Source organism: Talpa europaea (assembly GCF_964194135.1).
Source record: "Talpa europaea genome assembly, chromosome: 14".
Classification (NCBI taxonomy): domain Eukaryota; kingdom Metazoa; phylum Chordata; class Mammalia; order Eulipotyphla; family Talpidae; genus Talpa; species Talpa europaea.
In genome coordinates this window covers 6035457-6050100 of record NC_140082.1, presented here as the reverse complement: position 1 = coordinate 6050100, position 14644 = coordinate 6035457, and the positions used below count along the sequence as shown (strand labels likewise).

The following is a 14644-nucleotide window of genomic DNA, read 5'->3' as shown; positions in this document are numbered from 1 at the left end:
GGGATGCAGAGATGCCTTGTCCCAACACTGACCATCAGACATGGTATAAGAACTTCTTTTTGTCCCTGTGTCATCAGTCTTTCTCTTCTAACTTTGGTCCTGAGAAAAGCCGCTAAAAGATCTTTTTTTTTTTTTTGCCAATTTACATGCTGAGTCTCTGATATTCATGAAAAAATTCCTTCATTGATATTAGTGCATATATGTACATGTAAATATACGTACACACCCTTGCAACTTAATAATTGTTATATATAATTTTTTTTCATGCTTTTAGCCTTAAGGCTAAGGATCAGTGACTGCAGATTTTGTTTACACTTAACCTGTGGAAATATTCTCGCAGCATAAACATGTGGTGATCATTTCCTTTTCTCTTCAGAGCCTGTTATAGCTGCCAGTCCAGATTCCAAGGCAGATAATTAACATTCTTCTTGACTCTTCTCTTTTAGGAGTTCAGGTAGAGGGAGCACGTTCGGGTGGGAGTGAGCTTGGGTGGTTGAAGGCACAGGTATCAGGCCAGACCACTGTTGCTGCAGAGGGGGACATGGAGGGTAGCAGGAAATGAGATGAGAGGGTGCTGGGGAAGCCATGGGTGGGGGGTTTAAGCAAAACAATATCATCATCTGAGGCAGATCCTACAGATGAAAAGGTAATTTGCTCCTCCCCTTTTGTTCTCAATATCTAAAAGGAAGTACCCTTTTGGGTTGCACAGAGCAAATTTCAAATGACTTTCACTTGATAAATGCAGCGCCACCTCTGTTACTGCCTGCCCGAAGCACCCACGCGGGCCATTAGCTTCAGAGTGAGGATGGCTTGATCCAGAGCATTTCTTCAGTCCTCAATCCAGTCACTGATTTGTCTGTGCATTCAAGAGATGCCACCAGGTATCAGGCCCTGTGCTGAGGAATAAGGAGTCTTCTGAATGGAACAGGCATGGTCCCTTCTCTCACAGAGCTAAAGTTCTAGTGGGGACAGCTGTGAGACAACACAGCACCCCATAGTCAAGGCTATGCAGCAGCCAGGAGGCTGCAGCGTATGGGCAGGGCAGCGCAACGGAGCTGGCTTCTCCCCAAGACCCAGAGCTCATCCTCGTCAGCAAGCTTAGGGTTAGAAATATGAAGCCCCGAGTGCGTCTGCAGCTGCAGGTTGGCTCAGGTCTGCCTGCACGGGGTCCCCGAGCCTGAGTCCAGGTTCCCACCTGGCTATGCAGGATGTCGGTGGCCTTCGTACCCAACTGAATGAGAGGCAGGGCGGAAGTTAATCAGGAGACTATCCAGCGGCTCCTGGAGAATGACCAGTTGATCCGCTGTATCGTGGAGTATCAGAACAAGGGCCGGGCAAACGTGTGTGACCAGTACCAGCATGCGTTACATAGAAATCTCATTTGGCTACCATCGCAGATGCCAGCCCAACCAGTGCTACAAAAACAGTGGAATAATCTTCCAGTTGACAAGTACGAGGAGTAATTGAAAGTAATCCATTTCCTATGAAATGGAGGTAGGATCTTTAACCAAGCAACTGCTTAAAACACAAATAAAACACCTGTGACTCTTAAAAATGGGAAAATGTGAAGAAAGCTACTAAATTGACAATTCTCAATGTAAATTTATTTTGAAATAAAAAAAAGAAATATAAAGCCCTGTCTGTTCAGGGAGAGGGTGCTTCTTACTGCTTTGGGAGAGACAAAGAAAGGGGGAAAGCAACGAGACCATGTGTAGATGGAAAACTCTGCTATGTGATCATTGGTTGCTGTGCCTTTGTTTTCACGTAGGTTTAGTTAGGATTTAATTTTCTTTTGCTGTTTGTTCTCTGAGCCATCCTGAATGCCTGTGGCCACGTGTGCTTTCTCTACTGTCCCCAGTTAGGGGAGGGAAGGTGTAGATAGCACAGTAGAAAATTAGGTTTTCCAGAAGTGGCTGTTGTACCAGTGCCAGTCTCCTGGCGTTGGAACTCACCCAAAAGTACCCACATTCCCTGACAAACAGATTGCCAGGCCCTCCTCCCAGGATCCAGCCCAGCAGGTGTGGCCATTTATCTGAACTGTATTCATTTAAACCTGAAACAGTCCCCTTTCCAATAGAGTCTCCGTCCCGTAGTAGTGCAAAGGCTGACAGGAGGCGAGGGAGCTGGCTTGCAGTTCCCAGAGGCCCCTCTGTGAGGGTGGATCAGCCTCCGTTGTTGTGTGCACCAGGGAAGGTTAAGGAAGCGTGCATTAATTTGGCATTTTCTTCGTGGCCCTGAGTGATAGACAGCAAGGTCTGTTTTCTCCCCCACTATTTCCTGGGAACATGTTACAAAGATTTTTTTTTTTCCTCATAATTTTCAAATATCGGCCACATTTCTCTATATTCTCTGACAATTCTTTCTCTAAACATTCTTCTTGAATTTCAGCTTCCTTCTAAACTATACTTAAAAGATTGCTCCCTCTTTTCATTTCAGCCAGACCAGCCCATAATGGAAAGGTAGATAAGAGTGGTGGAGACAGCCCTTGTTTAAAAGCTACGCTATCCACACGCACTGTCTTACCCACAGCTGCGGACAGGTGTAGACGCCAAGCCTATGCGGCAACAGCCAGTGGCAACCTCACCTGCCTCTGTCTTCCCCACGGTGCTGTTGCCTGCAGGGCTTTGGACCATTCTTTACTTGTTTCATAAATTAATAGTGGCTGTTGCTATTGAGCATAATGAAGCTTTGAGAAAGCAGAACAGAACAAATTCCAGCAGCAGATAGAAGTTGATGTAGCTCTCTGTCTCTTAAATAAGCTCATGTTTGTCGTAGTAAAAATTAAACAGTACCAAAATATGTCAGTAAGGGAAAAAGTTGCTCTCGCTTTCCTCTCACTCTCCATTTATCTAAGAGCTTTTTTTTTGCCCTAACAAAAATTAAATGGCTGCATAATGTCCCATCATTTTTAACCTTTGCGTATTGATATTTACACTTTTTCCATTTTGTTGTTGTTTTATTTCCCAGCAGTGCTGCAGTGAGTATTTTGTACCTTTGTACCTCGTGTTCATGTTTCTGTGTGAGAGACTTAAGAGAGTCCCAGAAGGAAGACATTGAATGTCTTAACTTGGTAGATACTGCTGAACTTCCTTCCCCTGGAAGCTACAAAGTCTTGTGTCAACAAGAGCATTTGACAGATTCTCTTAACTTTTGATTCTGGCCATAAGTCTGTGTCATGTTTGATCCGAAGGCTTATGCTCTCTGGAGCGTTACCAGTGCTGCTGTTGTATTTTTTAGGTATGGTGGATATTGCCCGACAGACAGTTGAATTCCTCTACGAGGAGAACGGTGGCATCCCAAGAGACCTTTACCTTCCCACCATCGAAGACATTAAAGACGAAGCAAACAAGTTCACAATCGATAAAGTTCGAAAAGGTTTTGCTTTCCCTTTTGCTTCACTATGAAACTTGTCATGAAATAAGTTGAATTTCCCAAGCTCAAGTCTGAGCCCAGCAGCTGCTGACTGCCCTGGAGTGGTTCTCCTTGCCTTGAGTGATCTGACTTCTTCCAGGCGTGCCCTTCGAGGCCCTGGAACTTTATGGGGGGGTGTAGCAGATATTTGTCTGTCCTCTGTGGCCTCTTGCACCTTCTCAAAACTCACTAATGTGAACACAAGGGTGAGACAGGGCACTTGTACAAAGAGAGAAGTGGGGTCTGGGCTTACAATTCCAGGCAGGCTTCTCCAGCTTTGCTGGCTACTCGGCTAGTAAACCATGAATTTGTGGTTGTGCTATGCTCTTTAGAATTTGGTTAAAAGTCAGTTGGATGTTTTGGGCAAATGAGAAAAATATAAAAAAGCACAACAAAAGAAAATGTAGAACCACTCATTTTTAAAGTGGTCACAGGACCTTGAGAAAAATATGAGAATGTCCTGGACAGGGACCTGAATATATATTTACTTTTCTTTTTGTTTGATATATAATTCACATTCCATAAAACTCACCCTTTTCAAGTAAAGGAGTTAGCAGCTTTTAGGATATTCACAAAGTTGTGCAACCATCGAATCAATACTTCTAACTCCAGAACATTTTCATCCCCAAAAAAAGAAGAAAGACCTGTGCTCTTATCACTTCTTCCCTTTAGCCCCAGCAACTGGTCATCTACTTTCTGTCACTATGGATTTGCCTGTTCTGAACATTTCATGTAAACGGAATCATCCAGCATTTTTTTTTTTTTTTTTTGGTTTGGCTTCTTTGACTAAGCATGATCTTTCAAGAGTAACCTGTATAGTAGCATGTGCCACCTGTATAGTAGCATTATGACAGCATAATACTCCACTGTGCAGATAACAACCCATTTTTTTTCTCCATTTGCCAATTAATGGGCACCTTTTGGCTACTATAAATAATGCTACTGGGAACACTTGTATACCAGTTTGTGTATGGTTATGTATTTTTGTGTCTCTTGGGTGTAGTTGTAGGAGTAAAGTTGCTGGATAATATGGTAGCTTTTTGAGGAACTGCCCAGTTAATTTCCAAAGTTATTGCACCATTTTATTTTACATTCTTACCAGCAGTGCACAGGGTTGCAGTTTCTCTGCATCCTTGCCAACATTAACTACTGTCTTTCTCTCTATGGTCTTGGTCAACGTGAAGGGGTACAGCACTGCGGCTTTGACTTGCATTTCCCCAGTGACTAGTGATGATGAACATCTTCCCATGTGTAGATTTTCATTTCTCTTTGGAGAAATGTGTATTCAAAGCTTTTGCCCAACTTTAAATTGGCTTATTTTGTCTTTTTATTGCTGAATTGTGAGTTTGTGCAACATTTTGCTGTATTACCCTCCAGACTGGGTTGTGTTCTTTTTCGGTTATAACTAAATCTGAGGGTATTAGTAAAAGCTGTAGAGCTATTCTACACCCTAAAATATAGAGTCCCAAGATGGTTATGGTACTCGCTTTTAAGAAGGTCTCCTTCCACCCTCCTTAGGCCTCACAGTAGTAACCCGCTCTCCAGACAGCAACAACGTAGCCAGCAGTGCAGTCGGAACCGCTCTGCCGAAGTTCGCCATCCGAGGGATGCTGAAAACCTTTGGGCTCCATGGAGTCGTCTTAGATGTTGATTCAGTGAGTGAACAGCCTTTCATGCACCCTGAGGCTTTCACGCCCAGACTCCAAGTACCCTAGAAAGTGATTATACAGGTGGATTACTCTTCAAATTAGAGATGAAAAAGCCAAGCTGGGTGTTGGCATGCTAGATGACTTGCCTGAGATGTTCTCATGGGCCTGGGCAAGGGCAGATGATTGATGATTAGCTCTGAGCTCTCAGTACTGTCATCCCCCTCAGACCTCGCTACCTTTCCTCATTACTCTCTGTCCCTCTATTACATCTACCCGAGCTCTAAGGGAACATTCTCCCAGTTTCCTGGATGAATGGGTGGTCTGTCATTGACATGATTGTTCAAAGAAATAGTTTTGTGACTTTGATTGAATCAGCTTACTCTTTAAACAGACTCTCAGCCTTAATTTCCTTATTTGTAAAATTGAGTGTATTCAACTAAATCAGTAGTTTTCTTCCCTAATTTGCAGAGTCCTCATATGGGACTCAGCAAGGATTTGGAACTTGGGGGAAGGAGAGAAGGATCAGGAGAGAGTGAAGACTTTCTTTTGAAAATGGTCCTATTTCACAGTTGTAACTAGGTGATCCTAAGCTTGCCCGCACATGCTTGCAAATTTCTCACGCAAGTACAATTGGTGACACAGTACACACTTCAGACCTGAGAGTCTGGAAGAACCATCCAGCTTGCTGAAGAGCATTAGATAAAGATGTCAATAATGTTCGTACCATTAATGTTTTGAAATCTAAAGTTTTACCTCTTCAACTAAATCCATGTTACCGGAACTTCATTTATATTATTAAATTTTTGGGCCTCCCCTGGTGGTGCAGCGATTGAGCGCTGGGTTGTGCCGCAGCCTCTGCAGCACCAGTTGGATCCCCGGCCACCGGCGAGGGTCCCACAAAAAAAAAAAAAAAAAAAAAATTGTGTTATTAAATTTTTAAGAGAGGCTGTTGATTGGGGATTTACTAAGGTAAATCTTTTGAACTTTTGAGTAGAAAAATTCATCAGTGCTATTGTTAATCTTCTACTGCCTTCACATACAAACTTTCAATTCTGGTTATCAGAAAATATATACCTGAGAATGTTTTCAGCAGTGGAAATGTATGAAAATAATAATTAGAAAAAGAGAAATTTTGTTCAAGTAATAACTCTGCTACTTCTCAAGTAATTTGATTCCCTTTGTTTTAATAGTAATCCCTAAATAAAAATTACATTTCTATTTGAATCCAGAAGGTATATATTGTAGCTGACTTTTTATTTTCCTAGCAATAACAAGTATCAAACAGATTCCCTGCTTTTAAAAAACATTACCATTAAAAAAATTAACATAAAAGCACTGGACATAAATTTTACCTGCAACAATATGTGTGGAGCTAAATTATGAAATACAGCACTATTATCTTTAAATTTCTACCTCATGATTATATTGATGTTCTTTATTGGACCAATTAAAATTTGCTAACTGACATGTAAAAACTAAACACATTATACTAACCAGATGTCTTTGACCTTAATCATGAAAGTAGCTTTTTTTGCCTACAAAACTGGTTTTATATATATTTATGCACATTCAGTAAGTCTACACTTAATGTTATCGATAGCTTCTCTGAAACTGACTTTTATAACAAAGCTATGTATAACGGAAACAGGTCCTCCAAAAAACATCACTTAGTTCAATGTTTGGCAAGATTGTTTTTTCTCATCGATGTTATAAGGACCACTTGTATCTTTTTTTTTAATAAACTTGGAAAATAAAGTTAGTGCTCAGAAAAACAAATAGACTTTTTCTTTTTACTGTTGTAGGTTAATGAATTGGTGCAGGTAGAAACGTACCTCCGAAGTGAAGGTGTGCTGGTCCGGTACTGGTACCCCATTGATATGTTGGAGAGGCCTCCAGCAGGCTACCGAAGGACTGCCACCAATGGGCTGGTCACACTGGACAATACCAACCTTCAGATTCACAGGTACAACTGGGCCCTCTTCTGAGTGCATAACAGAAATGCACATCTACCATCTGTCATTGACAAGGACACTTTCTCAAAATGAATAGAGAGAAAGCTGGTCAAAGCTGGTCGAAGCCATAGGAGTTGGAAAGAAGTTGCAGAATCCAGTATCCCCTGAACTGTGCCACACACTCTGCTGTGAGTGGGAGGATTCGGGGGTGGTGGACATTTGAGAGTGAGAAGTTAGGGTAAAACTGATCAAGAAGAAGTGATTGAGGGGCATTTAACTGTTGACTAGCAACTGAGAAGAAAGGCAAGAAAGTTCTTTGTAGGGTTCCAGTCCGGCTATAGTGTAGAATGTTCACACCCAGGATTAACTAGTGATCTTGGGGGAAAATATGAAACAGATTTGTTTGAGCAGTAAAGTGGCTGAATTTTTGGTGTTAATGCAGATTTTCATCAGAGGGATACTTTGAAGCACTCACTTGGTTGGTCAGCGTGAGGACTCTGAACAACTAAGGTCAGAGGGCTCATGGCCTGACTTCAGAGGTGTTCAGCCTGCGGGGGTTGGGGATGGAGGCAGGAGCTGTGCAGACCCAGATCATCTACCAGCTTTTCCCTGGCAGCTTCGCCTTTGAAATCTTCAGAGAAAGTCATGGGGTGCCCATCAGGGCTTTCAGCTCTCTTGTTGAGGCCTCATTGCTCTGCTGGTGGTCCCTCTGAGCTGTGCTTGTGCAGTCAACGCGTAGACTTCCCTGGGGGAGGAATTGACAGGGTTGGTCTGTTTTAAAATCTGGCATAGGTGGTAGGGATGAGAAAGAAACCACTGAACATGCAATTCTTAATTGTTTTAATGTTTTCTTTTTTATTTTCACTTCATAGCTATGCAAACTCCTCAGGTGTTACTTGTTGGGTTATTGTTTCTTTAATTTCCATTGTGCCCACATCTGAGTTATGATAGACTAGCATTAAATTTAATTCGGCGGGCCTCCCCGGTGGCGCAGCGGTTGAGTGCTGGGTTGCGAAGCTGCCCGCAGCCTCTGCAGCGCTGGTTCGATCCCCGGCTGCTCCCCGGCCACCAGAGGAGGGTCCCACATGGCGCGCAGCCCTCTCCTGCCGCCCGCTGCTCCCCTCAGCAGTGTACTTCAGTCCTTCTGCCTGCTCTGCTCCCCGCTCTGGCTCTGGTGATTCTCTCACCCTCCCGTGCTTCTGACTGTACCCAGTGCTTGTATAAATAATAAATAAATAAATCCTTAAAATAAATAAATAAATAAATTTGATTCGGGTCCACAGGCAATATCAGATGACTCCTGTTTACTCATGAGTGGATTTTATAGAAACTTTAAAGTCTCTTTATGGAGACTTTATAGAAATAATAAGGCCACTTCTAACTTGCCTTTTTAGCTAAGTGCTTAATTTTTAATTATAGTAATTAGCCAATAAAATGTTGGGATCCTCCCCTCTGATTTGTGTTAGCAAGATTAGATGCTTTACTGACAGAAGCAGTTCTAAGGAGACCCGTTACTCCAGCTGGCACCAACCCTTCATAAATTCATCACATAAAAGATGTCCATAGTGGATTTCTATACGTTTTATTGAGATGTACCATACAATTAATTTCAACGCGTAGACTTGTATACCCATTTTAATGGGTATACAGTATTCTTGTATACCCATTTCAAATATACAAGTCAATGATGTTTAGTGTATTCACAGTTGTGCAACCATCACCAAAATCAATTCTAGAACATTTTTCATCACCCCAGTGCCCATCACTAAATGGTTTCCTCTGTCCTGCCTCCCGGCTCCTGACCACTGTTAGTCTGTTTTCTCTCTGTGGAATTGCTTGATTCTGAATAATTTATACAAATAGAATAACTTCCCTTTATATGGCCCTTTATATTTAACTGTTTGTTTAGTATATTTTCAGGGTTCATTCATGTTGTAGCTTTTTTTTTTTTTAAATAGAAATTATTATTATTTTTTTTAATTTTCTAGAGGCATGTCTTATTTATCTATTTGTTTGTTTTGTTTATACATGCACTGGGTACAGTCAGAAGCCGGGAGGGTGAGAGAATTCACCAGAGCCAGAGCAGGGAGCAGAATAGGCAGAAGGACCGAAGTACACTGCTGAGGGGAGCAGCGGGTGGCAGGAGAGGTCTGCGCACCATGTGGGACCCTCCTCTGGTGGCCGGGGAGCAGCCGGGGATCGAACCGGCGTCGCAGAGGCCGCGGGCAGCTTCGCAACCCAGCGCTCAACCGCTGCGCCACCTGGGAGGCCCTCATGTTGTAGCTTTTATCACTACTTCATACCTTTTTATTACTGAGCAGTATTCCTTTGTGTAGCTTTACCATTGCTTAGTTGATCGACAGTTTTTGGCTACTCTGACTTACGCTGCTATGAACATACATGTATAAGCTTCAGTAAATATATATTTTCTCTTTACACAATTATTTTTGAGTTTGAGAAAATCCAGACATAATTAATGTGACTTTTTGTTTCAAGCACATGTGAACTCCACAACTTGGAGTGTAGAACATGTGGCCTAAAGGGAAGCCTTAAATGTGGGTCCTTTCCCTTCCAAAGCCCAAGGCCTCGTCCATTGTGGGCACTGGGTGTCATGCTCACTGCCTCTGCCCTGTCTCGCCCTTACAGGGAGCTGCTGCGGTGTGAAGCTGCACTGGCCAGGCTGTACTGCCGCATGGCCCTGCTCAACATCTTCGCCCCCAAGCTGCCTCACCTGTTTACCCGCCTCTTCCACATCCCTGCCATCCGGGACATTACCCTGGAGCACCTGCAACTGCTGTCCAATCAGCTCCTCGCCCCTCCCCTCCCAGGTAAACCTTGTCTTTGCCTCTCATTCCCCACGTGGGGGAGGAGAATTGGGAACGTAGTGCCTGCAGACAGGAGCTACACTGTGTGAGGAGCTGCGAGTGTCTGGGCAGAACTGTGCCCCTATCACTCCCCTAGTCACTCATCTACTAAGCATTCAGTGAGCTTCCTAAACCAATGTGGGTCAAGGAAAACTATTAGAAATCTAGTCAGTGTGGTTTTCACAGGTGTTCTCTCTGCATTTTAGGAGAGGGAAACAAATTCCTGTTACCAAATTCCTGTTACCAAATTCCCCACAACAAATCTCATAGATTCTTCGTGGCTGTGGGCAGGGTTGTTTCCAGGGGCTAGCATGTGTGTATCTGCCAAACCAGGGCCCTTGGGGTGAGGACCGATGATGTGTTGGCTCCCGGGCGAATGCTTAGTGATGACTCTGCCCATAGCTCAGTCCAAGGAGGAGGGACCTTTCTGACTTCTGTGGCTCCTTGACTCCGGTGGTCTCCCCTTGACCTCCCAGTAGTTGACATGGGAGCAAGAGGTGAGGGGCAGCTGGCACTCCAGCCTAGAGGGCATCTCTCAGCCTTGGGCTTCAGCCAGCACATGTCAGAGCTACATCTCCACCTGGGAGCCGCCAGCCTGCCCTGAAATGCGAGGCTTCACAACATAACTAGGAAGCTCTAGCGTGTTTGTGGAAGAAGCTTTGCCGTAAAGACCTAACATCTATTTATAAACTCAGCTCTGAGACCCCCTCATAGCTCTCTGGTGCAGCTCAGGGTGGGCAAAACACCCAAATTAGGTTCTGGAAACCCCAGAATTCAGATGCTCCACTTCTGGCTGTTTGATAGATTTGGGCCTCCACTTAAGATATTATTTTGGGAAACAGTTTTCCACTTAAAAAAAGAAAAATTTAAAGGCTGCCATTCTCCCTTATCACTCCCATAAGATCTGTTAGCCAACACATTATCATCCACACACCCTCTGGTGTTCATTATTGGTTACTTAGGATGTCACAGCCTTTGGCTTCCTGGGCTCTTGTAATCCTGTGCTTTCTTCCCTGTCCCCAGACGGCACCATCAGTTCCAGCTCCATCCTCCTGGCACAGTCTCTGCAGCATTGTGTCCACGCCCAGAACTGCTCGGCCACAGACCTCTTCTACCAGGGCAGCTCCCAAACAGTGAGGGAGTGGCTCAACGTGGCCATCACACGGACTCTGCACCAGGGCGAGGAGAGCCTTTTGGAGTTGACAAAACAGATCTGCTCTTTCCTGCAGGTAATAGTCTGAAGCTCCTGTGTCCCTGAGCTGGGATTGCCATTTTTAAGTAGAAGGCTTCTTGGCTTACTTACTAAAAATGACACTTCTTTCCCTCCATGCTCCCTCCCCTTCAGCCTCCTTTTCTTAGAAGTTCTCCTGCCTTGTCCCTTCTGTAGTGTCCTTCCTCTCAGAGGGCTTTCTTGTCCCCTTAAGCCTGTCACAGCAAATGTGTTGGCTCTGTCCTTTGCCATTGAGCTGGGAAGAGGAACTGCCTCTCCTGTGTTCAGCAGGTGGCTTTCCTTATTAACTGTAATGGCAGGATGGGCACAGGGCAGGTCTTCTGTGATCTGAGTAGACGGGGTGAAGGAGGAGCCCTGGAGCCCTCGGTGGCTTTTCAGGCTTTTATGGCGTGTTTACCAGTTATGCGGCAGGCAGGAGTGCCGGCGTGCCAGGAGGCTGGCAGGCCTCCTAGCCCCCAGCGAATCTTCACTCTTTCTGGGCTCTCTGGAGTTCTCTCATGGCCTCTGCCTCTCTGCTCTTTTCGCTCTGCTGGTGTCCCCGTGACGCTGCTCTTATAAGCCTAGTCTCTCAGCCCAGGTGTACCCACCTACATGTGCCCTCATCCTACTCCAGGAACCCGCCATCAGGCATCATTCAGGAGCGCAAGGATCCATCATCAACGCTAATGGCAGGAGGGCAGAAAAGCCTGACAGTCATTTACCTTACCCTACACTGTTTCTTTGCAGACAGCACCAGAACAGTTTCCTTCTGAAGAGTTCCCGATTTCTGAGTCCAAAGTTAACATGGATGTCAATTTCCCTGGTGCAGCATTTGTCGTGGTCTCTTGCAAAGAAAGCCAGTCTGGATTCCGCAAAGAGTAAGTCACTGGTTCTCTAGAGGATGGTGATGGGGAGAGAACAGTAAAATGGATACTGGTGAAATTGACAGAAGGAAAAAACTCAGGTTGTTTTTATTCCTTAATGCATACTGTATATGAAAATGCTTTACAGTTTGTAAAGCAACCAACCCATTCCGGGTAGGTTTATGAACGGTTCTAGCAGCCACACGCTCTTCACCCTTGTTTATAGTCGCTGTACTCCTCCGTACACTCCACTCCTCCACCCTCGACACCTCACTACCACCACACCGCACTCTGCTGCACCACCCTCATAAACCAGTCTCTTAGCTCAGGTGTACCCACCTATGCATGCCCACACCCTACTCCAGGTGCCCGCCATCAGGCGTGCACTCAGGACCGCAGGGTTCCGTCATCTATCCTGATGGCGGGAGGGCAGAAAAGGCTGATACCTTTTACCTTACCCTACACAGTTCTTCCCATATTTCCATGTTTGGAAGTTAGTCTTTGTAATGAATGTCCTAAAATAGGGTGGAAATGAAGTATGTGGCCCAGTTTCCAATTCTCTCCTTTCCTGACCGGGCATGTGTGAGCCACCTTCACTCCACCTCCCCCCAGCTCCTCGCTGTACAAGGCGCCTTGGGCACGCGTGCTGGTGTATGGACTCGGCCACAAAGTGAAGCGAAATGGCCAGCTGAACCTCATCGAGGCCGTCTGCTACCCGCGGGATGCGTCTCCGGCCAACACAGGGCTCACGCCACCTCCCACCGCCAACCAGTATCCCTCGGTGATCCTCTCCGCAGACAAGGTCCACATTAAGCTGGGTGAGTCTCCAATTCGGCTTCTGGTATGAGAACAGCTTAAAGTCAAGCCCCGCTTTCCTTCTTTCTGCAGCTAGGATCCCAGGTCTGGCGGGGCTCCAGTGTCCTTTCAGTGAAGAGGAGGACTGCTTGGGGCCGTGTATTTTAGAGGCAGTAAATTAAAACATCTCCCTTTCCTGGTTGGGGAAGCTCAGCCGCTGCAGTGGGGATTTCCCTGCCTTTCCCAAGTGGGATACCTGCTCTTGAAAAATAACCTGCAGTAATCCCAGCTGGCTTTCTCCAAGTTGTCATTAAAATCAAATTCTCTCCGGGGTAATGTGCTCTGTGGGGCACTGGCCACAATGCCTAGTGGCCAGCAATACCTGGTGGCCATGGTGGGAGGCCACAGGTCTTGTGCCCCTGACATCCTTCATTAAACCTTTGAACCCTGCCGTCCTCACTGACTGCTTTATAAACCTCGGCCAGCTGACTCAGTAAATACAGAAGAAAGAAAAACCTAGTCACAGCCTTACTGCACTTTGGTGGCATGTTTGACAAGATAGACACATGTTGTCCAGAGACAAATACATATTTGAACTTTCAGCCAAAAATTGGGATTTTTGCTTCTCCAAAACTTCTGTCTTGAACATATTGCATCTTTAGGGAATGGAGTGAAAGGTCATTTCTGAAGTGATTTGGCCTGAGCTAAACAACTTTATAATTTCTTTTATTAAAGACAGGCTTTCTGTCTTACCTGCCACTCCTCACATTAACATTCACACTGCAGTGTAGACTGGTCCGCATTCCTCCTGTCTTGGGTGGAGAACTCTGATCTGTAAGGCCCAGGCTTTTGTCTGACTAGTGCTTGTGGTGGGGGTGGGAGGCAGTGTAGGGTGTGAGGGACATCCAGCCTCAGGGCCTTTTCCTCTCAACCCAGCAGCTTTAGTCAGATTCAGGCCATGGTGGTGACAGGTGACCAAAGAGCCAAAGCCCAAGACTAGGTTGTGCCTAGTCTTAGGGGTCCCTTCTACCCTATGACCCTAATGTAAGCTTAATGTTCTCCTGGCATCCAAGCACACTAGAGGGTGATTATTTCCTCACCATCCTGGAATTATTCCAAGCCTCTTTTAAAATCCACTGTACTGGGCCTCCCTGGTGGCGCGGCGGTTGAGCGCTGGGTTGCGAAGCTGCCCATAGCCTCTGCAGCGCCAGTTCGATCCCCGGCTGCTCCCCGACCACCGGAGGAGGGTCCCACATGGTGCACAGACCTCTCCTGCCGCCCGCTGCTCCCCTCAGCAGTGTATTTCGGTCCTTCTGCCTGCTCTGCTCCCCTCTCTGACTCTGGTGAATTCTCTCACCTCCCGCATTTCTGACTGTACCCAGTGCTTGTATAAATAAATAAATAAATAAATCTTTAAAAAAAAAAATCCAATGTACTTTTTCTCTTCAGGCTACTTGGTATCTGGCTGGTGAACATTTATTCTTCCCTGTTCCCATCGCTGCCCTTTGTCCCATTGTCACACCAGCAAGTTGTGCACCTGCAGCTGACAGTCTAGAACAGACTACACTTCCTTCCCCTCCAGTGGATGAGTAGGTGGGCTTTACAGCCTGTTTCTCAGGCCTTTTTTCATCAGGTGCTGCTAATGACTGTCCTCCTGGGCACTCCTTCTAGGGGTGTCTCCACCTCCCGGAGCTGTGCTGGTGTTACATTCTCTGCCCCTGGAGTTTCCTCTGGCCATGGCCTTCACTGAGCAGCTGCTATCCTGGAAATCAGAGGATGTCGAAGGGAAATCCGAGGATGAGCCTGACACCATCCCGACGTCTGTCCTCCTGCAAGTGGTGGAGCTGCTGGGTGAGGTTTCCTGTCCGTCAGGATCAGGGCTGGGTTAGCTGTCTCAGTG

The 14644-nt window shown here is 45.6% G+C and overlaps 1 protein-coding gene across 2 annotated transcripts in view; it reads left to right on the top strand.

The window, feature by feature from the left end:
- HECTD4 (HECT domain E3 ubiquitin protein ligase 4) overlaps positions 1–14644 on the top strand; it is a gene marked incomplete at both ends in the record, with an annotated part of 170513 nt that overhangs the window by 130917 nt on the left and 24952 nt on the right. For both annotated transcript variants that reach the window (XM_084254197.1, XM_084254196.1), the window contains 8 exons: positions 3238–3375; positions 4930–5066; positions 6863–7023; positions 9659–9840; positions 10900–11105; positions 11834–11964; positions 12562–12767; positions 14416–14595. In XM_084254197.1, coding sequence (XP_084110323.1) covers positions 3238–3375; positions 4930–5066; positions 6863–7023; positions 9659–9840; positions 10900–11105; positions 11834–11964; positions 12562–12767; positions 14416–14595 — 1341 coding nt within the window. The remainder of the gene's footprint in view (positions 1–3237; positions 3376–4929; positions 5067–6862; positions 7024–9658; positions 9841–10899; positions 11106–11833; positions 11965–12561; positions 12768–14415; positions 14596–14644) is intronic.